This window comes from Sciurus vulgaris (genome assembly GCF_902686455.1).
Source record: "Sciurus vulgaris genome assembly, chromosome: 14".
Classification (NCBI taxonomy): Eukaryota; Metazoa; Chordata; class Mammalia; order Rodentia; family Sciuridae; genus Sciurus; species Sciurus vulgaris.
This window is the reverse complement of record NC_136475.1, coordinates 26,092,531-26,116,669: the sequence shown is the minus strand read 5'-3', so window position 1 is coordinate 26,116,669 and position 24,139 is coordinate 26,092,531. Positions and strand designations below refer to the sequence as shown.

The 24,139-nt window shown below is 37.8% G+C and overlaps 1 protein-coding gene across 2 annotated transcripts; it reads right to left on the bottom strand.

Annotated features, from left to right (window-relative positions):
• Nucleotides 1-5,456: 5,456 nt before the first annotated feature.
• On the bottom strand, nt 5,457-16,748 carry SNRNP27 (small nuclear ribonucleoprotein U4/U6.U5 subunit 27). 2 transcript variants are annotated; one of them, XR_013759190.1, is made up of 7 exons: nt 16,640-16,748; nt 15,510-15,630; nt 14,294-14,406; nt 13,738-13,817; nt 7,034-7,098; nt 5,693-5,855; nt 5,457-5,606 (listed from the first exon to the last, which is right to left on the bottom strand). XR_013759190.1 is itself a non-coding variant. In XM_079110885.1 (6 exons), the coding sequence occupies exons 1-6, from the start codon at nt 16,671-16,673 to the stop codon at nt 5,801-5,803; spliced, it is 468 nt and encodes a 155-aa protein (XP_078967011.1). In that variant the 5' UTR covers nt 16,674-16,748; the 3' UTR covers nt 5,457-5,800. The 2 variants fall into 2 exon arrangements, 1 of the variants encoding a protein (XP_078967011.1); XM_079110885.1 differs by having other exon boundaries at nt 5,457-5,855.
• Nucleotides 16,749-24,139: the final 7,391 nt, after the last annotated feature.

The following is a 24,139-nucleotide window of genomic DNA, read 5'->3' as shown; positions in this document are numbered from 1 at the left end:
CACTTCCAAACCACCAAGACATTAAAATGAATTTTGTTTTATAAGTTTCTGAGGAATTGGTTTTGTTCCTTGCAGTATAAAAAATCAGGACTATTAAGTTTTTGCTTTGATACCAATCATTCCCTTTTTATATGGCTGGACACTCCAGTATCTGACATCAAATATCATGATATTAAGTTTTAAAAACCTTTAAAAACTCTGCTTTGCAAAAATTAGTCACTCAACAAATGGCTTGTGATTCTAAATATAGGGCAATGAATTAGAAAAACTGTAATATAGGGAGCTGAGGCTAGCTCAGTGGAGGCGCATTTGTCTTGCAGACTTAAGGCCTTGAGCTGTGTACAAATAAAACCAAACAATAAAAACCAACACCAACCTATGATATATACATTACACAAAACACGACAGTGGGTTTCTTAGGTTTTTTCAAAAGGTAGGTTTACATTTTTACTGGCACAAAAACATCTCTAAGGCACCATGTTGAGTAAACAATTAGGTTATAAAATAATCCCTACATATTGTTTGTGTTTTAAAAAATGTGCCAAGAGACCAAACACAAAAGGACAAATATAAGATTCCATTTATGTAAAATGTCTATTATAGGTACATCTATAAACAGAAAATGTACTAGTGGTTTCCAGGTACAGAGGTGGTGGTGGGGGAATAAAGCTGTAAGGTGTGATTATTAATGGGTACAGGGTTTCTTTTGAGGGTGATAAAAATGATCTAGAATTAGTGATGATGGATGCATAACTCTGAACTGTAAACTTTAAAAGGGTAAATTTTATGGTATGTGAATTATATACCAAAAAATTTTTTTTTTTTGGTACTGGGGATTGAACCTAGGGGTGCTTTACCACTGATACATACCCAGTCCTTTTTATTTTTCATCTTGAGATAGGGTCTCACAAAATTGCCTAAGGCCTCGATAAATTGCTGAGGCTGGCCTCCAATTCACAATCTCCTGCTTCCCCTGTTGCTGGTATTACGGGTATGAGCCACTGCACCCAGCTACCTCAAAATTTTAATGGTTTAAAAAAATAAAAATAAAAATAAATCAACCCAGGGTGGTGGCACTCGCCTGTAATCCTAGAGACTTGAAATGATGTACCCCATTTGTGTACAACGAACCAAAATACAGTCTGTAGAAAATAAAAAAATAATTTTAAAAAGTTTAAGGCCTGCCTCACCAAATTTGCAAGACCCTGTCTCAAAATAAAAATAAAAGACTGGAGTGGGGTATGGTGGCGCATGCCTGTAATCCCAGTGACTCAGGATGCTGAGGCAGGAGGATCACAGTTCAAAGCCAGCCTCCACAACTCAGTAAGGCCCTGGGCAACTTAGTGAGACCCTGTCTCTAAATAAAATATAAAAAGGTCTGGGAATGTGACTCAGTGGTTGTGGCCCCTGGCTTCAATCCCCAATACAAGTGATAATAACAATAATAAATAAAAAGGGCTGAGGGATGTTCAGTGGTTAAATGCCCCCCCTGGGTTAAATCTCCAGTAACCCATGTGCACACACACACATAAATAAAGAAAAAGAAGGGTAAAGAGATAGAGAGTTAAGAGGACTTACTATTTTGGTAAAGGTGGGTCAGGAATGACTTGAGTTTGAGCAGAGACCTGAACAATGTAAAAAAGCAAGTCTGGGAGGTGGGAAAACATTTCAGAAGGAAGAGAAAGTGGACAGACGCCAGAGGTAGAAATATGCCTGTTCTCAAAGAATAACAAGAAGGATAGATGACATGGCTGACTGAAATGAGCAAGGGGATAAGACTGTGAAAGCCAGAGTCCAGGTCAGGTGCAGGTCTGTAGATCACAGTAAAGACTTTCTTCCAAATAACAGAAAAATCATTGGACCCAGAAGAAATGTTTACTGATGCACGTTTTAAAAGGTCTGTCCCAGCTGCTGAACGAAGAATAGGTAGGAAGTGTGGAAAGACAGAGAACAATTATTAGAAGGTTACTGCAATAATCCAGGTGAGAGACGGCTTGGACTAGCATAGGTGCTGAGAAGTGGTCAGAATCAAAAACATCAAAAGGATCTACTAATGAATCACATGTGGGGCAGAGGAGTCAGGATGATCCCAGGATTTTAGTCTGATGGAGTAAATGAAAGGGTCACTGACTGAAATGCCTCAGAGGAAAATACTAGGCCTGGAAATAAGAGTTCAGTTTGCTCAATCTTAAATTTGAGTGCCTAATAATTTAGGTGCATATGAGAGACTGTAATTCAGTAAAATGATCAGGCTGGAAGTATAAATTTGAGAGTCAGGAAAGAAGATATTTGAAGTCACATGACTCACCAAGGTACAGTGAAAAGTCTAAGGACTTGAACACGGAGCACCCTAACATTTAGATACCTAGGAAGAGAAGATTTATGCTCTCTATATGGCAGCAGCCTGTTAGAGGAAGAAGACAAGGACGTTCCATCTTTGTTATTCTTCCAGAATTAGATCACTGAGTAGACAGATCAAAGTTCCTTCAAACCAAGACTTCTAGGATCAGAGGTGTCTTCTCTGGATTTTCAAGGATTTTCCCTATATCTTTACTATTACCTCCTTATTAACCTACCAGGTTCTTTGAGATTATTTGTTTACAAAGTATGCTGCCCTAGAATTTCAAGTCAATCTTCTACTAACATGACAACAAAATGGTATATAATTTGGTTTGGATATACTATTTTATTCTAGATCTTCCTAATTAAAACAATGATTAGGTCTGCCTTCCTTAGGTATACACAAATATCATTAGAAACAGATTATGTCATGGATAATTTACAAATTCATGGTATTTTGGTGGGTTGGAGGCATGGGGGACTATTTAGCCAAATGGCAAAGTTCAAGTAAAATAATCTAACTGCCTGGGTTGGTGACAACGATGCAAAGGGTACGTGAACTTGTGCAACTGAGGTAGCATATTCAAGTACTTAAGTAGGTAGTATAAACATCAACAGTTTCTGCCTTCATAGTCTGAAGAGCCTCGGCTTTCTCCTCTGGGAAACAGACCACAGCACCCAGTCTATTATCTCATAAAGATTAAGTGAACTAAGATGCCACATACACTATAACATGCAGTGCAGTAACATTACTATTATTTTCTGTACAGAGAACTAACTTGCTAGGAAAAATTTTAAAGAACTACAATTGGTGGTCACATTTCAGATGTAATAAGGATTTAAAAATTCAGGCAAACACTTGTAAAATCACGTTTGTACAAGGCTAATCATTACAAAATTATTTAACATAGCAAAAGTTTAGAAATAATTTGTCTATCAACAGGGGATAAATTAACTATGGTTCATCCTACAATGGACTGTAACAGCCTATGTTAGTCAGCTTTTCATCACTGTGACAAAACACCTGAGAAAAGAAACCTCAGGAGAAAATATTTATTTTGGATCATGGTTTCAGAGATTTCAGTCTATGTTTGCTTGGCCCCTTGCGGAGCAGAACTGCTCACCTTATGGTGGGTGGGAAGCAGAGACAGAAAAGGGAAGGACTTGGACCACCTCTTTCAACTAGGCCTCATCTCTAAAGTTTCTATCACTTCCCTATAACACCATCATTTGGAGACCAAGTCTTCAACACATGAGCCTTTGGGAACATTCCAGACCCAAACTGTAATAGCCTTTTTAAAAAAGGCAAGTTAACATATAACAATAAGAAATAGTCTTGGGGTGGGATTGTGGCTCAGTGGTAGAGCGCTTGCCTAGCATGTGTGAGGCACTGGGTTCGATTCTCTGCACCACATACAAATAAATGAATGAAATAAAACATCTAAATATATATATATATATATATATATATATACAGAAAAGAAATAGTCTTGAGATATACTAGAGTAAGTGAACAAAAGCTAGGTGCAGAACAGTATATATAGTTTGTAACCATTTTAATAACAAGATATATGTGTATTTAAGTGTATTTGTGTTATGTAGAATATCTCTGAATGGATACACAATCAACCCACCACTAAATACTCTTTGTAATATCTGAAATGTGTTCCATGTATTTGTTGTAGTTACTACAAAGAGTAAAATTTAAGCCTGACGCATGGCACAGATCTGTAATCCCAGCAGTTTGGGAGGCTGAAGCAGGAAGATCACAAGTTCAAAGTCAGTCTCAGCAACTCAGCAATGAACTTAGCAACTCAATGAGACCCTGTCTCTAAATAAAATATATAAAAAGGGACAGGAATGTGGCTCAGTGGCTAAACACTGCTGAGTTCAATCCTCAGTACCAAAAAAAAAAAAAAAAAAAATAATAATAATTAAAATCCAGTCACAGAGATTCAAATACCAATGAGACATGAAACAGAATGGGTGAAGGTTATCATCTCTGATAAAGACAATAAAAAATAAATAAAAAGCTTTCTTCAAACGGGGGGATAAAAAACCTTGCCAAAAGACGATGGAACCAACATTTGGAATTAGCATTTTACAAAAGAAATACACATACCTCTTACATTTAAAAAATAATCATCTTCCCTAGCTACCAAACAAAGATAAAACCAAGTACCATTATTTTATTCATTGGATAGGAAACTCCAAAAAAATTATTACACCTATTTGTACAGGTATACAAAATGGAAATTCTCTTATTTTACTGGTATGAAAAAAACCTTCTAGTCACATATAGGAAAAAAACCTTGAAACATGTATACTGGGCTGAGGTTGTAGCTCAGTGGTAGAGTGCTTGCCTAGCATGTGTGAGGCACTGGGTTCAGTCCTCAGAGCCACATAAAAATAAAAATAAATAAATAAATGAAATAAAGTTTAAAAAAGTACTTTCTTAAAAAAAAAAAAAAAAAAAAAAGCATATACACAGACACCCCACACACTTATCTCTTATCCAATAATGTCACATCTAAGAACTGAACCTGAGAAAATAATGGATCAAATACAAAAATATGCATGTAATGAAGACAGATAGTAGTTATAGTTTTAATTATAAAAGTAAGCCATGGGAGACAGACTAATGTTCACCAATAAAGGATTAGTTAATAAATTATGATACAACCAAGTAGCTATTAAACACTGTTTCCAAAGAATATTTAAGAGCATAAAAAATGTTCAAGGTATGTGGGGATAAAAGGGGTTAGAGAAAGAGCACTATATATACATTCTGACCCTGTGAGTGGAAGTGAGAAATACAGGAGCCTGGAAAGACATACACCAAAATGTTAACATTGATTATTCCTGGAAGTTTATTGTGATTCTTGGCTTTTTACTTTTTGACTTCCTGAGTATTTTTTATAGTAAGCAGGCATTGCTATCATAATTGGGGAAAAACAATAAATAGTATTTTGGGGGAAAAAAACAAGATACAAAAATCTAAACCTTTTCATTTTCCCAATTTTTTAATAATCGAGGTATCAAAATCTATGTGTGAAAAAAAGAAAACATCTAGGCAGACTCTTTTATCTAGTAATAAAAATATTTATCAACTAAAATTGAGTGGAAATATTGCTTTATTGGAGAAACATCCAAATAACTTTCATGTTTGTTATAAAGTCCTAACAAGCATCCAAGAAGAAAACATACAGCTTCCATAGGAATAAGGACAAACAAAATGGGATGATGACTGCCCCAAATGATATTTCCTAAAAAAAAAAAATGTATTGTTTAACCTATCTTCTTTTGAGGAAAGGTAAATAAACTGCACACATCATAAATAAGATTTTCTTACTTTACAAGAAAGAAGAACAGCGATCCTGGTTTTGCGGCATATTAAATACAAAATCCACTCTCTGAACAAGACGAGAGGGGAAAAAACTCATTCTTCAAATTTCAATTCTCATGCAATAAAATCCAAAGGTCTGTTGAATCCACCTTTTCGATTCATGTACTGCCTATGATGAGAAGAGAAAATTTACTGTGTATTTTTTAAAATAGTCTGAATTTTTTACCAAAAAACCTAAAATATCAAAATAACATGTTTTAAAGATTAAACCTAAAACCACCTTTAATATGGCAAAGTGTAGGGTATAAACTATTGAAGGTTATTTAATGCACATTAATTTGAGATTATTTTACTTTTATTTATGTTTGTGGCTTCAGATCAAACTCAAGGCCTCAACCATGTGAGGCAAGCACTCTACCACTCAATTACACCTGTAACCCATAAATTCACTTTTAAAATAAGCCCAAAGCATTTGGATTTCTTTAACTGCCACATGGAAGTGTATTTTCAAAATTATTTGGAAAGATTGTACAAACCTTAAAAAAAAAAAAAAAAATTAAGTGAAAATTCTCAGTTATTTTAGGTAAACAAAGAACACCTAGTTTACAACTCCAAAAACAGGTATCCATTAGGCAAATTCAATTTGTAAGCTTCAATGGTTTGCCCCATAATACTCTGACAGTAATCTTATGAAATTCTATCAGTAACAACTCTAGTACCTTGGATCACAGCACTCTCACATCACATTCATGGTCTAAATTAACTGGAACACTAGTCTCTTTATTAGTGGTAAAGGTAGAAAGAAAGGCAATATTTAAACATGTCTTCACTTGTTTCATATCTATGGGACAAATAAAATTTGCCTACATTTAAGTAGAGTAGAGTATATTTACATTGAAATCCTTATGTAATCAATATAGGTAAAACAGATCAAAAGGGAGCTGTTTTATAATGAAACCAAAGCCAACTAAATTAAAGTTTTGCTTCTTTGAGAAATTTACTACATATTGCTCTAGAACATTTAAGCCAAATATCCTCTCTAGAATAGCTATCTGCTCACATGTAAATTGAGAAACAATTTTAACATGCCAGAATATAAGCAAGAAAAGTACTTCCTTAAGACAAGAGACAGGGGTCTGGGGATTTAGCTCAGTGGTAGAGCACTTGCCTAGATGCACAAGGCCCTAGAGTTCAATTCCCCAGTACAAAACAAAACCCATGCAAAAAAATCAAGAGACAGTATAGAAAACTGATACATTTCCCAAACAAACATGATTATCCCATATAAATGCTCTTTCCAAATATGAAATTGATTTCATTAATTCAAACATAATAGGCTGTGCCTACCTGTACTTCCTCTTCTGAGACACATTTATGGCATAGGCATTGACAGAGCCATCTACCTTCTTCCCCTGGAGAAAAACAATAAACAAATAAAATAGGAAGGAAAAAAGAGATGGATCAAAGAGATGGATCATGTTGACACACTTAAATGACCAAGATCCATTTAAGAAGAGAGAACTTTCAAGCATTTAACAATTCTGCTCACATATGCATTTAATACAATATTTAAATCAACAAACATTTATGGTACACATACTATGTCTAAGGCATGCTGGGAAATAGGGTAGTAGATCCTAACCTTTTTTGGTCAAAGACTCCTTTGAAATCAGGTAAAATTTATAGATATTAGCTTCACAAAAATTCACATTCACATGAAATTTAACCTATACCCTTAGCTTAAAATATACTCAAATTGCAGCTTGAACACTTCCATTTGTCTAAATTCTATTTCTTGCCTTACCAATTTTATCTTAAATCAAGAATCAGAATTTAGAACGACAGACAATAGTTGGCTTATTACAGGTTGGCCTTTCTATATGTGCCATGAACCCTCTTTGTCACTAATTCCTTTATGGTCCTTTTTTTGGGGGAGGGGGGGTACCAGGGATTGAACTCAGGGGCACTTTACCACTGAGCCACATCCCCAGACTATTGTGTATTTTATTAGAGACAGGGTCTGAGTGGCTTAGCACCTCACTTTTGCTGAATATGGCTTTGAACTCTTTTTTTTTTTTTTTTTTTTTTTGGGTGCTGGGGATTGAACCCAGGGCCTTGTGCTTACAAGGCAAGCACTCTACTGACTGAGCTATCTCCCCAGCCCGGCTTTGGACTCTTGATCCTCCTGCCTCAGTCTCCCAAGCCATTAGGATTACAGGCGGGCATCACCATGCCTGGCTCCTCCATGGTCCTTTAATCCAGCCAAGTTAATTCACCATACCTACTTGCCCCCATACCGTTCCTCATGCCTGAATTGCCTTTCCTGCCCACAACCAATCTTTAATGAACTATGCTTTCTTATCCATCATTCGAGCCTCAGTTCAGATGATCCAGCTGTCAAGCAGTACCTTCTTTTCTAACTCCTGAAGAATGCTGTCTATGCTTTCTCACAGTACTTTATATTTTCTACCCTATGATTACTATGATATATACGCTATTGCTCCAGTGATAGTGAAAGCTTCTTGATGGAGGATATATGTCTGAGTCACCTCTACATCCTTACATACTAGGGCACTGCACTGGCAAGTGATTGGAAAATGACTGTTAAATGAATGTGACTAGCTAATGCCACAAAACATACATGTGACTCCTATTTCCCACCCTCATCCGTTATTACTCATGTGTGTGTAGCATACTCAACTAGACATCTGAATTAGGGGGAAAAAAAAGGATTCTGACCCACTGGTCTAATGGCATGCACAGGTGAGCAACATATCTGAAATATCTGAAGTGGATCTAAAATAAATATATGTAGACTTAATTTTCTATTTTTTTCATCTATTTCTAGGGGTAGGAGTAAACTGGACAAATTGTAGGAGGTAGGCATAACTTGGAAAGACTTGCCTTGCCAAAAAAAAAAAAAAATAAAGGAAATTATGCTTATCTTTTTGCTGAGTTCAATTTCTAAAGGCTTACTGATTTTTTCAACCTTTTGTAGAGTCATATATTAGCCCTATGCTCATTGTTTACATACTAGCATATAAAATAATCCATTGGTAAATATAACCAAACTTTGGAACTCTCTAGAAGAATGTTGAAGTACAAGGGAAAATAAATGACTACATGACATACAGAAAGATTCCACAATAGGGCTTGGAGCTAGACAATTTGCCTAGCACGTGGTGAGGCCTTGGGTTAGATTCTGAGTACTACATAAGAGGAAAGGAAAGGGAAAGGGAACAAAAGGTCCCCCAATAGATCAATGATGAAAATAATACAAGATACGTATTTCTGAGAAACATGAGTAAGCTAAGAGACTTTATAAGTGATATATTTGATAACTGCCCACAGCATATGAATTACATTAACAACGTCATAGAAGTCATGAGAAAACAACTGACATAGGTTTAGGGCTGTAGCTCAGTGGTGGAACACTTGCCTAGTATGTGATAAGGCTCTAGGTTTCACCTTCAGCACTGGGATAAAACAAAACAAAAACTCCAATGTACATCATTTGATTACATAGTACTCCACAAAACTTTTAAAGATCTATGAATTCTCACCTACTTTTTCCTTATAAACAAACATCTTCAGCACTGATTACATTTAAAAGTGAAGGGCAGCTCTAACTTTATACCTGACTCTCAGGAATTTCAAATATAATCAGGCAACAGTCATATCCCAAAACAAACAAGAAATTTCAAAAAGCTCCCTCCTGTTGGATATGGTGGCACATGCCTGCCTGTAATCCCAGCAACTTGGAAGGCTGAGGCAGGAGGATTCCAAGATCAAGGCCAGCCTGGGCAATTTAGTGAGACCCTGCCTCAAAATAAAAAATTTAAAGGGCTGGGGATGTGGCTCAGTGGTAAATGGACCCTGGGTTCAATCCCAAGTACAAACAGACAAATAAAACTGCCATTCTGCTAAAAATAATAAAACTAAAATTGCTTTACTTTGGAGATATTTTTATCCATCTAACATATATAAATATATATATATATGTATATATACATATATATCTTTAAATTTTTAAAATTTATTTTTTAGTTGTAGGTGGATACAATACCTTTATTTTATTTTTATGTGGTGCTGAGGATCAAAACCAGGGCCTCACTTGTGTTAGGCAAGTGCTCTACCACTGAACCACAACCCCAGCCCCATCTAACATATATTAACAAAACATTTCACTTATAAAATACTCTTTGGAAAAAAATAAAGAAGGATTTGGATTTGATATATTCAAGGAAAAAATGTTGACAGATACCTAAACAAAATTAAAATTCCAAAATGGGGTTCATATAACCTTTGCATTCTTATTTTTTTCACCTCAACAGTCATGTGTCAGTACTCCTCTTAAGTTATACACTATTATTTTCAAACATTTTAAACTTATTAACACATTAGTTAAAAAGAAAGTCTTACACCATTTGAATTTATCCTATCTCGTTAACAACTCAATGGAATACAGAAATATAGGATTAGATCAGGTGGATTTTGTTTTGTTTTGTTTTAAACTGGAATGAACCCAGTGGTACTCCTGAGCTACAACCCTGGCCCCTTTTATTTTTTATTTTGAGACAGAATCTTGCGAAATTGCTGAAGCGGACCTAGAAATCCTGCTGCCTCAGCTTCCTTAAGAAGCTGGGATTACAGGTGTGTGCCACCGTGTCCAGCAAGACAATATGACAATTCTTCTCAAATCTCAATTTCCATTTGTAAAACTAAGTTAAAATTTTAGAAAAGATTTTTTGGTGGTGCTGGGATCAAATCTAGGAGCTTGTGAATGCTAGGCAAGCCCTCTATCACATTCCCAGCCCCTAGAATAAAGATTTTATCAACACCAATAAATCAAATCCATTTCTATACATCAATGATGAATCAGCTGAGGGCTGGGGATATAGCTCAGTTGGTAGAGTGCTTGCCTTTCAAGCACAAAGCCCCGGGTTCAATCCCCAGCACCGCAAAAAAAAAAAAAAAAAAAAAAAACAAAAACAAATGATGAATCAGCTGAAAGAGAAATCAAGAAAACTATTCCATTTATAATAGCTCAAAAAAAATTAAATATTTGGAACTACAGAATACTAAAAGAAAGAAACTGAAAAAGACCTCAGAAAATGGAAAGATCACCCATGTTCTTGGATAGGCAGAATTAGTATTACCAAATAGCCATACTACCAAAGTGCCATATAGATTTAATGCAAAATGCAACTCCTATTAAGATTCCAATGATGTTCTTCACAGAAATAGAAAAAGCAATCATGAAATTCATTTGGGAAAATTAAGAGACCCAGAATAGCCAAAGCAATCCTTAGAAAGAAAAGCAAAGTAGGAGACATCACAATACCAGGCCTTAAACAATACTACAGTGCTACAGTAATAAAAACAGCATGGTAATGGCACCAAAACAGACATGAAGACCAATGGAACATAACAGAAAACACACACACCCCCACATAAATACAGTTATCTCATCCTAGACAAAGGCGCCATTAATATGCACTGAAGAAAAGATAGCCTCTTCAACAAATGGTGCTGGGGAAACTGGAAATCCATATATAATAAAATGAAATTGAACCACTATCTCCCACCCTGCACAAAACTCAACTCTAAGTGGATCAAGGACCTAGGTATTAGATCAGAGACACTGCGCTTATTAGAAGAAGCAGCAGGCCCAACTCTCCATCATGCTGGCTTAGGAACCAAATTCTTCAATAAGACTCCTAAAGTATAAGAATTAAAATCAAGAATCAATAAACAGGATGGTGTCAAACTGAAAAGCTTCTTCACAACGAAGTAAACAATTAAGAACATGAACAGAGATCCTACGGAATGGGAGAAAATCTTTACCACCTGTACCTCAGATAGAGCATTAATTTCCAGGTTATACAAACAACTCATAAAACCTAACACCAGAAAAACAACCCAATCAGTAAATAGGCAAAGGAACTGAACAAACACTTCACAGAAGAAATACAAATGGTCAAAAAATACATGAAAATGGGCTGGCGACATGGCTCAGTTGGTAGAGTGCTTGCCCCACAAGCACAAGGCCCTGGGTTCGATCCTCTGCACCGCAAAAAAAAAAAAAAAAAAAAAAAAAAAAAAAAAAAAGAAAACATGTTCAACATCTCTAGCAATTAGAGAAATGCAAATTAAAATTAAAACCACACAGAGATTCCATCTCACTCCAGTCAGAATGGCAAACATAAAGAATACAAGTAATAATAAATGTTGGTGAGGATGTGGTGAGACAGGTAATCTTACATGTTGTTGGTGGGACTGCAAATTGGTGCAACCACTGAGGAAAGCAGTATGGAGATTCCTTAGAAAACTTGGAATGGAACCACCATTTGACCCAGTCACCCCAAATCTTGTTTATACCCAAAGGACTTAAAAACAGCATACTACAGTGACACAGCCTCATCAATGTTTACAGCAGCTCAACTTGCAATAGCCAAGCCATGGAAACAACCTAGGTGTCTTTCAATGGATGAATGGATAAAGAAAATGTGATATACATACACAATGGAACATTACTCAGTCATAAAAAAGGATGAAATTAAGGCATTTGTCAGTAAATGGATGGAACTGGAGACTATCACGCTAAGTGAAACAAGGCAAAATCCAAAGGCTGAATGTTCTTCTTGATATACGGATGCTCCAAAACAAGGGAGGGTGGGGAAGGAAAGAATAGAAATCCATTGGATTAGACAATGGGGAAAGAAGGGAAGGGAGAGGAATAGGAAAGATAGTAGAATTAATTGGACGTAACTTTCCTGGCCCTGTATTTGAATAGACAACAAGGGTAACTCCACATCACGTACAACCAGAAGAATGGGATCCTAAGTAGAATAAGTTATACTCTATGTATGTATAACTAAAAAGAACAAATAAAAAAAAAAAAAGAGAGTTTTCATGGAAATCTTAAAAGAGAAATAAAAGATTTTAAAAGTTATAGTCCTTCTTTCCATATATACTCTTCCTTCTTTCTATTCCCACTACTCTCCTTCCATTTCCTCCCTCCATTCCCCTCCACCTCCCCTAATTCTTTTTTTTACTTCCATCTTCCTATCTGTATATATTCTTTCCCCCTCCCTCCCTAAAGTTCCTTTCTCCCTCCTCCCCTTCACAATCCCTCTCTCTTCCCTCCCTCTTCTTATCTTCAGGTATGATGATGAAAGCTAGATAGAACTCACTCTCCAATCCATCTCCATCCCTCATCTGAGTCGTGAGACATGTGGCCCAAGGTCATCTTCACTTGACTGCTGAATGTTCCATTTTCCAGTAATTCCCCTTTCTGTAGTCCTGTTCTGAGTTAACTGTATCACCCAGGCTCCCTAGCCCAATGTCTCAAAGGCATCACTGACTACTGACACCCATTCTCACTTACCCTGGCTTTTGAGTGATTTTTGACTCAGTTCAGTCCTGCATCATCTTACACTTGCATGACTCAGCAGTTCTCTCTACCTCTCGCTAATCTAACCCACTTCCTATCTGCCCTCCATGCTGTAACCAATGTCATCTTTCTAAAACACACATATAATCGTGTTACTCCCGTGTTTTAAAATCTTTGCTTCCTCTTCTGAACACCTAGTAAGTCAACTTTAAATTCCTTAGCATGACTAAAGTCATCAAAAGCCCTCCATAATTTGGTTTCCACTTCCATTTGTAGTCTCAGTCATAGTCACCAGCCCATCAGCCCCCTTTGACCAGTCACAGAATTTGAAACTCCCATAATACCCCAGCTCCTTCATACCTAGACAGCATTCACTTTAAATTATCTTCCTCCTCTTCTCTATATGATCATGTTTACTTGCCCTTTATGACCTAACTCAAACCACATCTCTAGCAAACTCTCTGAATGCAATGGCAGTTTAAAGTTTCCTCCTTCGTGTTCTCAAAGCCTTTCAAACAGATAGGTACTATCTTATAACCAAATAAACTTGTGCCAAGGGAAGAAACTGTAAGTGACAGTAAAAGAATATGGAAAACCACAACCACAATGGATTAATTCAAGTCAGAATGTTTAATTTGTTCCATGTTTTACTTACTTTTGTGGAGTCAAAAGAGGCAAATCCCATTAGCTTCATCATTTCAATTTCTTCCTCTGTTTTGCCCTCCAAGTCTTCCTCTGCAAAAATAATTTTTAAAACTCTTATATCATTATGTATATGTATCTATACACACATAAAAGAAAAATAAAAAGAGAACTGGTGACAGATTAACAGACATTCTACACCTCACCAGCAGAGAACACATAAAAGAGAAAGACTAATGAGAAAAATTCCTCTTATATTTGGACAGAATGTAACTTAGGGTACAAGCTGGAGCCTTTAGGGGAGACCACCTTTAATATCAGATGTGACACTATCTATCTAGATTTGAAGACACTTCCGAAATAGGATATTCTCACGTTTTTAACTCTCCTACCCTGGTTACATCAGAAGCACCACAGAACTCACTAAGGTATGATTAAAACAAAATCTCAAAACCATATGCAATGAACACCATAAAAAAAATCTTTAATATTTAAATGCTCAAAAATTATACTTTTATAACACCATGACTAAAGCTATCTGAACAATTTTATTTATCTAGCAATGTTACCAGTAATCTGACGTTCTTTGCTCTTTGTTTCTTTTGTTTCTTTCTTTTCCTCATCTCTTCTTTCTTTCAGTCGAGAAGGGGAAGGAGATGTGGATCTATGTCGTCTTGGAGATCTAATATTTATAAATAAAGATGTTAGCAACAGATATAGGGGCTGAGGCTGTGACTCAGTGGTAGAGCACTTGCCTAGCACTTGTGAGGCACTGGGTTTGATCCCCAGCACCACGTTAAAATCAATCAATCAATCAACCAATAAATAAAACAAAACAAAGGTATTATGTCCATCTACAACTAAAAATATTAAAGAAAATACACATAGATATACACGGCAACTCTGTTGATCAGCAAGATAATACATGAGTTCCTGAAAAGTAAAGACTGAAGAGACACTAGGTTCCAGAGAACTCAGAGTCCATTCACTATAGAAAAGTGAGGGAGAGGCTCTGATTGTTATAAAAATAAAAAAATACACTTTACCACTAGTCATCAGTTGCACTCAGTATAACTAAGGACTAGGAAATTTTTGAGGCAGAAAAATCTAGCTTGAAAATTCCTACCCATTACACACAAACAAAAAAAGCCCACTTAAAAAGCAATTGATGCTATTAACAAAGCTCATTTCTAAGGTTCTTCTAAGATCTCCCATTCTTTTTTGGCATTGGGGATTGAACCCACGGATATTTTACCACTAAGCTACACACCCAATCCTCTATTTATTTACTTGTTTATTTTAAATTCTGAAACAGGGTCTCACTAAGTTGCTGAGGCTGGCTACAAACTTGAGATCCTCCTGCCTCAGCCTCTAATTCGCTGGATTACGGGCATGCACCCAATAAGTTCTTCCTCTAATTCTTGATCACATACACAAATATACTGTGATCACCAACAAGTTAATTAAAAAAACTCAACAGAAATATAAACACTTCTCACTCTTGCCAAGCACCACATTAAGTGGTTTTCATTTATTAGTCCTCATTTACTCCTCAGGACAACTCTAAGTAAAGTATAAATCCTATATTGCCAAGGGGATGTTAGCTCTAGAATAAAATGGGATTGTTTCCCCCATTTCATGAAACTCCAAATCCCCTTGTAAGTGACAAAAAAAAAAAAAAAAAAAAACCACAAACAAAAAAAAAACCAAAGTTAAGAGCAGTGACCAGTTTCTTTGTTCTCTGTAGCTTTGTGGTCAAGCTACTGGTTTATTCTCTACACTCACCTGGAGCGCCTTCGGTGTGGGGATCTTGAACGGCTCCTTCTCCGATCTCTCTCCCGTGACCTGGACCTTTCTCGGCGCCTTCGTTCTCTCTCCCGGGATGTGGACCGGGACCGCCTACGTTCTAATACAAACACAAACATTGCAGAGGCAAAAAGTGAATCAAATATCTAGAGCTGCACCCTCCAACAGAAATATAATGTGAGTCACTGCTAGTAATCACACTGAAAAGGTAAAAAGAAACAGGTGGTATTAATTTTAAGATGTTTTTTGATCTAATGTGTTCAAATTAAAACATTTCAATGTGTAAGCAATATGAAAGGTACTTGATAAGATATTTTACATTCTTTTTTTGGGTGGGAAACCCGGTGTTTATTCTAGGCATCCTGCACTTGTCAGTTCAGATTAGCCATACTTCAAGAACCCAAAAGTTACAGGTAGCTTGAGGCCTCAGTTAACTTGTAAGAAAACTGTTGACTGGTTGAGAAGGTGACAAAAACTAACCAGGGACAGAACCGAGGGTCCAAGTTAGATCTCCCAATGGAAGTCCAGTTAGTTTCTTTACATCGCACGGCCTCCTTGAGAGGTCTGGGGACTAGAAGATATTAATCAGTGAGTTCCCTGGATTCGAAATTCTAAATACCAATTTCCCAATTATAAACTGAGCAGGATAATAAAACTCACCGAGCATATATGAGCCAAGCAAAATCACATACTGAATGTTATACAATGTAACGTTTATTCTCATATCAGTTTTTCACGATGGGTAATATTACCCCTAAAGACTGCGGGAATTCGATTCAGAAAAGTTGGGTGCTTTGTGCAGTTCCCTAGAAATTAAATGAAGGAACTGTGGCCTGAGCCCTTCGGCCACAAGCAGAGTAAAATTTACTGTACTATAAGGTTGACAAGTCGATGAAACCCTAATTTAGAGGGAAAATAAAAATCCGTCTTCAAACCGGAGGTTCAGAGCGGAAGAGTGTAGGGCCTAGGTCTTCGTTCCCCCATCCACCCCTCGCTTTTTTCCTCCGGAGAAAAGGGCCCGCTTCTCCGTTGTCCTGGTACTAAAAAACGCCGCGGGGTGATGCGCCTCCGACAGAGGCCCACGCCCTCGGAATTGATTCTAGACTCACCCCTCCGCGGAGACCGGCTTCGGCTGCGACCCATTCGGCGTCCAACTCCTCCTCACACCGCCCCGGAAACGGCTGTACAATAACTTCCGGGAACGAACGGAACTGAGATTTGATCTCCGACTGGAAAAATGTCTAAACGAGTCCCGAGAGTTCCGGCTCCTCTAGAAGGCAGCACTGCGCTGGCCAGAATCGTGCCCCGGATGCCATCGCCTCCTCTAAACCTGGAGATTATGGTAGGAATGGAGTTATCATTTCCGCTTGTCCAGCCAACTTTCACAGCGACTTTCCCATCTTGTTTGTCCATGGCAGGCATTAAAATATGCTATTTGATGCTCTTATAAAAGTGTTTGAATAATTCACTTGTTACCGTCGTAACACAGCTTTCATTTCCCCCATTTTTTCCTGTCCTTGTCCACATGCGTAAAATACACCAAACCAATTCTAAACCTAGTACACACGGTTTGTATTTTTTTAATTTTTTACCTAAAATTCCCTCATGAGGCGTGAATACACCAAAGTTCATCGACTATCCGCTTTATATTTTCTCAGATGCCAGTATTGTGAACTTAACCCAAAATTACTACGGGTAAGGAAAAGCAGTCTCCATATGCCATTGTACTCCCTGAAGTACTTTTCCAGCGCTGCGGTAACTAGAAAAGGTTTGCTGGAATCTCCACTTCCAATCTAACCAACTCTTGTTCCACCAGCTCCCTCCAAAGTTTCCAAGTCTGATGGCCTGGCTTTTAGAACAGAAGAGACGAGAATGGGTTGGAAACATCCTGCCCACCAGTCCCTTTAAAAAAAAAAAATTATTAGATTCATACATTCTTATGTGGCCTCTTTAATACATGTCCCAATCCAACTAAAGTTGGCAATGGACCTTTATTTTATTTATTTTTATGTGGTAATGAGAATCAAACCCAGTGCCTCCCAGGTGCTAGGCAAGCACTCTGCCCCTGAGCCAAAACCCCAGCCCCCCAATCCAACTTTCTAGAAGAGAACCCACTGTAACATAGGATTTCCACCCTACTTGAGGCTTGATTCTCAGACTCTTGGGATTATCCTGGCAGACTACACTAATGTGTGGAAGAGAGAGGTTCAAGAATTGAGGGGTGCCAGTACCTGAGGAGGAAGATTTAGGGGTAATATGAAGAAACACCACTAATGATTGAAGACATTGCCCCCAGGGAAGACAGGAAAATTATGGGAATCCAAAGGATTATTCCATATAGCTGTGAGAAGAGAAATATGGTAACCTCAGTGGCTGAAAACATTTATTTCCTTCTTTTTTGTTTCTTTTCTTGACTTCAAAAATGGTTGGGAGGTATGTTGGAAATCAGGTTTAATATACAAACAGAATCGTGTCCCGGATGCATTGCCTCCTCTGAACCTGGAGATTATAGTTTTTAATGCCTCCTGTGTGTAGGACACTATATAATTTTGGCACTAGGATGAAAAAATGATGAATGATATGGTCTCTGCCTCAAGGAGCTTGCACTCTAGTTATGGAGACAGACTGACATTTTCACAGTAATTGGTAAGATAAGAAATGTGTGCCATGTAGGCATAAAAGGACTTTCAGCTTGGTCTTTCAAGAAGGTTTCCTGGAATAATAATATTGTCTGGGCTGGGGAGATAACTCAGCTGGTAGAGTGCTTGCCTTGCAAGCAGAAGGCCCTGAGTTCAATCCCCAGTACTGCAAAAAAAACAAACAAAAAATAATAATATTGTCTAACACATATGGGGCTAACTGTATGACACATACTGTTATGAGTTGCCTAGGTTAAGGGTAGTAAGTAATAGTTGCAATATTAACGAGCAGCTGTTTGTTACACTGTGCAAGCCCTATAGGTAGCTTGATATTATCATCATACTGAGTTCATTATGGGAGATCATACTGAGTGACTGGTACTTTATTCTTAAGGTGATTAAAGCTACTGGAGCATTTCAAGCTGAGTAGTTACACAACCAGATTCTTGTTTCATATGATTCATTCTGACTACCAGATCTAAAGTCTTGAACTAGCTGTCTTGGAATAGATGGAGGAAATGAGAACCTGCACTAGGGCAACGATGAAAGAGAAGGAATAAGAACAGAACAGAAAATATTTGAGGATCAGTATGGCAGTTCTTGGTGACTGGCAGTGGGAAGAGAGAGAAGATATGACATGATTCCCATGTAGGTTATTTCACAGCATGTGACTTATACAACTGCACAGGGTTCTGTGCTTGGAAAGGCCCCACACTTTAATATGCAGCTTCCACCATCTTGAAATTTTGACTAATTTTTGAACAAGAGGCCCTGTTTTGTTTGCCCTGGCAGAAAGGCTGTGTGTGTGTGTGTGTGTGTGTCTGAGTGATGTTTATTAAGTGAGAAAGCAAGGATTTCTCACTTACTTGAAACATGATGGCAAGTGCACATGGAAGACACATGGAGAAGGAAAAAAGGATGACCCCAGAAGATGGTTTTCACAGTTCCTGAGGAAACACGACCTACTGTCACCAGTGATTAATCTAGAGGTTTTTTTTTTTTAATTTATTTTTTATTTTGAAATAATTATATGTTGACAAGAAGTTGCAAAGTTAGTGGAGAGGTCTTGTGTACTTTTCAGCTGACAATCATATCTTATGAAACTACTGTACAGTGCCAAACCAGGAAGTTGACATTGGTATGTATGTACAGTCTTGTTATTTTATCACGTATAGATTTGTGTAAACACAGTAAAGATGCAGAATTATTATCACCAGAGACCTCCCTCATGAAACTCCTTTACATCCCACCTCCTGACCCCTGTATATCACTGTCCTTTCTTCCATCTCTATAATTTTTTTCATTTTGAGAATGTTACAGAAATGGAATCACGTGGTATGAGATCTTTGTAAATTGACTAGTTTTCATTCATCATAATGCCCTTGAGATCATCCAGGTTGCTATATCAACAGGCTGGTCATTTTTATTGCTGAGTAGTCTTCCATAGTGTAGATGTGCCACAGCTCAGTCATTCATCATTTTAGGATATTTTGCTTGTTTCCAATTTCTTGGCTAGTACAATTAAAGCAGCTATGAGTAACTGTGTATAGGTTTGTGATTACTGCTTAGTGCATGTTTAACTTTCTAAAAGAATTCGCGGAAGTACTCTCCAGAATGGTCCTGAGTCCAGTTCCCACTTCTCTCTGGAGAACTTCTCAGATCCTAAAATTTATTATTGTAGTGGTGCGGCCTGTAATCCCAGCGACTTGGGAGGCTGAGGCAGGAAGATCATGCGATCACGAGTTCAGAGCAGCCTCAGCAACTTTGCGAGGCCCTAAGCAACTTAACAGGAAAAATAAAAATAAAAAATAAAAAATGGACTGGGGATGTGGCTAAGTGGTTGAAGGTCCCTGGGTTCGATCCCTAGTACAAAAAATAAAATTTTATTATTTTAGGTTGTTATGAAGAATAGCACATTGCAAGCACTTTATTTTTTTTTTAATGTGCTGGAATTTGTCTTAATCAGGTATGGTAAGACACAACTTAGGAGGATGGCATAATACACTACACAGGGAAACACCAGGGTTGGTCAGAGGGAGCACGGGGAAATATGGGTAAGACTTGACTGTGGTTTTCATGGGAAGGAATGGGCGAGGCAGGGTACGTACTCAGCTTTGACTGGTTAGTTTGAATCACTTCAGCAGATGCTGGTATGGGTCTAATTAGACGGTTTGTTTAATGAGAAATGTGATTGAGAAAATGAATTTGGGATTGGCTGTTTGCCTATGAAAGGCACTCCAGAGGGAGTCGTTCACTTTCTCTGGGAACTAGTCCTATGAAGGTTAGTTTCAGCAAGGGTCAAGGTGCTGAAACGTGAAAGTTAAATGAGTAGAGAGGCCTGATTAATAATGATATTGACACATTTATCGCACACTTGACGTATCAGAGGATCGATCAGAGAAAGACAAAAGCCTTTTCTTGAGTAGTTTCAAGTGCAATGAGCAATATAAATGAGAATGACAGAACAATGGTGGGGAGGCCAGGCCATTAGGAAGGCATGTGTGACGAGTACTGTTTTAGTCGGCTTTGTACTGCTGTGACCAAAAGACCTGACAACAATTTAGATAAGAAAAATGACTCTATTGCTCTGGGCCCAGGGGAGGAAATCTGCTCAACTTATGGTGGGGTCAAGAAGCACAGGGGCAGGGAGGGAAGAGGCCACAGGAGAGATGCAGCCTTCCAGGGCACGACCTGTGATCCACCTCCTGCTCCAGCCACAACCCACCTGCCTCTGGTTCCCACCCAGCCCATTCAAACTAGACAGACTGATTGTTACAGTGCTCACAGTCCAATCACTTGGCCTTAAAACATCTCTACACTGAAACAGGAACCTTTGGGGGACACTCATATCCAAACCATAACAGAACCTAACTGGTTTTGAGGGGGAAACGTTAAGTTTCCAGAAGGAAATGATGTTCGAACAAAACCTTAAGTGTGACTAGAAACTAGCCAGATGACAGAGGGTAACGTTTGTGAATGGGAAAGGTGGAAGAGACTGTCCAGGCAGGAGAGACTGCGTGCGCAAGGATGAGAGGCAAGGGAGAGATGTAAACGTACGGGCAAAACAGATATATATATCTACGCTTAATCACTGGGCCACATCCCCAGCACCTTTTTTTATTTTGAGATAGGGACTCACTAAGTTGCTGAGCTGACTTTGAACTTGTGATCCTCTTGCCTCACCCTCTTGCCAGGATTATAGGCCTGAGCCACCATGCCCAGCAGTAAAACAGATTTATAAGCCGTGGTAAAGGGCTATCCTGAGGGTAAATGGGGAGTTTTAAGGATGAGAGAGAATTGGATTTGAGTTTATTCAGAGAACATTTTAGGTAATGTGGAGACTTGTTTACAGGAAAACATAGGAGACTGGCACAATCATCTTCTTCTGTTTTGTGCTGCTGTAACAGAAGACCAGAGACTGAGTAATTTATAAAGAAAAGAAATTTATTTCTCACAGTTCTGGAGGCTGGGAAGGCCAAATCAAAGTGCTGGCCTTGGGGAGGGCACACTTGTGTCAGGACATCGCAGAAAGCATAACATGGCAAGACAGCACATACAAGAGAGGGAAGAATGCCTTTCTTGCAATTAACGTGTTAGTCCATTCAAGAGGGTTCTGCCCTCACGACCTTATCACCTCTGAAAAGTCACACCTCGGCTGCATTGAGGATTAAGTTTTGAACACATCTTTCGGGGAACACAAATTATAGTAGCTGGAAAAATTACAGTGGCAGTGCAGTGAGAAAGTGACTGCATTTGAGATATAAGTGGTAGAAATGAAAGAACTTGATCACAGATGCAGCACATGAGGGAGTCAGAAAATTTAAGAATGGCATCTACATTTCCGGCATGTACAACTGTGTATTATTTCTAGAAATGAGGCATATGAGACAAAATCTGGGAAAGCAGTATGTTCATGCTGGACATGCTAATTTGAGATGCTAAATCACACCACCCATGAATAGAGGCCAACTAGCTGTATATCTGAAACTTGGAAGAGAGATCTAGGCTGAACTACAGAAAAAGGAATCATTAGAATACAGATGTTCCTATGAAGCCATGAGGGTACGTGAAACTACCCACTGTAGACTCAGAAGAGGGTCTAGAGATAGCCAGAGAAGACACCCCAAAAGGAAACTAAGGAATGGTCAGAGAAATAGAAATCAAGTGTGATGTTAGAGAAGTTCAAGAGAAGGTTGTTTTTAAAGAACTAAAATGGTCAATTTTAAATGTTAGGTTAAAAGAACCAAAAACATACACCTTGGGCTGTGGCCACAGCTCAGCAGTAGAGTGCTTGACTAGCATGCAGGTGACCCTAAGTTGATCCCTAGCACTTTGTACAAAAAAAAAAAAAAAAAAGAAAAAGAAAAAGAAAAAAAGAAAAAGAAAAAGAAAAAGAAAGAAAAAAGAAACAAACAAAAACAGCATTTAATTGGCCTGGGGAATTTAATTTTAACCCAAGTGGTTATTTTAACTTTGCTAGTCCTATTTCATATTAATCACCAGGAAGCATGCTATTGAGCCAGCAAACACTGCTTCCCTATTACATGTAAAGTCTGATCATTAAATAACAATTGACTGATGGTGTTTGAGGCTGTTTTTTTGTACCCCTGTAGTTTGATAAGAATTAAAAACTCTCTGGTTGGGAGAATTGTAATGTACTTTTTTTTTTTTTTTTGGTATTCCCAGGGTCATTCTACCACTGAGACACATCCCTCCCTAGTCCTTTTTGAGATAGGGTCTAAGTTGCCCAGGTTGACCTTGAACCTGCAATCCTACCAGTTGCTGGGATTATAGGCATGTACCACAGTGCCCACCTGCCTGTGCCACAATATTCCTCCTGTTTATTGTGTGTGTGTGTGTGTGTGTGCTGCAGGGAGATCACTGAACCCAGGGATTCACTGATGCTAGGCAAGCACTCTACCCCAGCTCTTTTTCCTCCCTTTTTGATCCAGTCAAGTGCTTAAGCCCACAATATGCCAACATTTTCTTTCAGGTGACCGATAAGTCATCTATGCTTATCATTTGCACCTCTGGCTCTATTGTTTTTTTTCTGTTCTTTACATGGGTTCATTTTTAAGATAATGTAACTTTAAACAGTTTCATTGCTACTAGTCTGATATATTCTAAAACCAACTATCAGAACTTTCTGCAAAATTATGGGAATACTCTAACTATCTCCTTTGTCCAATATGGCAGCTGCCAGCTACAAGTGGCTACTCAACTCTTCCAGTGTGGCTAGGGAGTCAATTTAATTTTTTTTTTTTTTTTATGGTGCTGGGGATTGAACCCAGAGCCTCGTGCTTGCGAGGCAGGCACTCTACCAACTGAGTATATCCCCAGCCTGAAAGAGTCAATTTAATTTTTAAATATTTTTAACTAAATTTTAATGACCTACTAGCCTTACTTTTGCATTTGATGGTGAAAATTGTTTACTGTGAAGTTAATCCTGTTGAATGACTTGGAATGAGATTAAAAAGTAGCTGCTAAACACTTGGTTAAAAAAAAGTTAGTGACTCACTCTTTTGCACTTAATTTTACCTATATTGCTAAATTTCAATCCAAATCTATAAGAAAAAAAGAAAAAAAGGGTACATTCGTATCTTAAATGATTCAACATGAACATATTCTCTTAAAGATCTCTTCTTTACTGATAGACAAGCAAAAATAATTATCAATGGATAAATACTGCTTTCTGGCCATAGCAGTGAAAAATCAAACCAAAAAAAATATTGGTAGAGGCAAGAGCTGACAAATACAAAAGCTTATATACAATAGTTTATATGATACTTCAGCTGATAGTACTACCATTTTATTGAAAATATTCCTATTGAAAAGAATGCTATGCAGATAGTAAGTGGCAAGAAAAGAAAAGCAGATTCTTTACTCTCAATTAGCTTGCAATTACCAATTTCTCAAATGAGAACATAAACTGCTTGTGATGGAAGAAATAATTATACCGCCTATGGATGA

What these genes read in the sequence shown, in the direction of transcription:
- SNRNP27 (XM_079110885.1), bottom strand. Translation starts at nt 16,673, where the DNA reads ATGGGTCGCAGCCGAAGCCGGTCTCCGCGGAGGG. An exon ending in CCTCTTTTGACTCCACAAAA is followed by an intron (nt 7,099 to 13,737) that starts GTAAGTAAAACA and finishes GTTTTTCTCCAG; the next exon opens with GGGAAGAAGGTAGATGGCTC. An exon ending in TCTCAGAAGAGGAAGTACAG is followed by an intron (nt 5,856 to 7,033) that starts GTAGGCACAGCC and finishes TTCTCATCATAG; the next exon opens with GCAGTACATGAATCGAAAAG.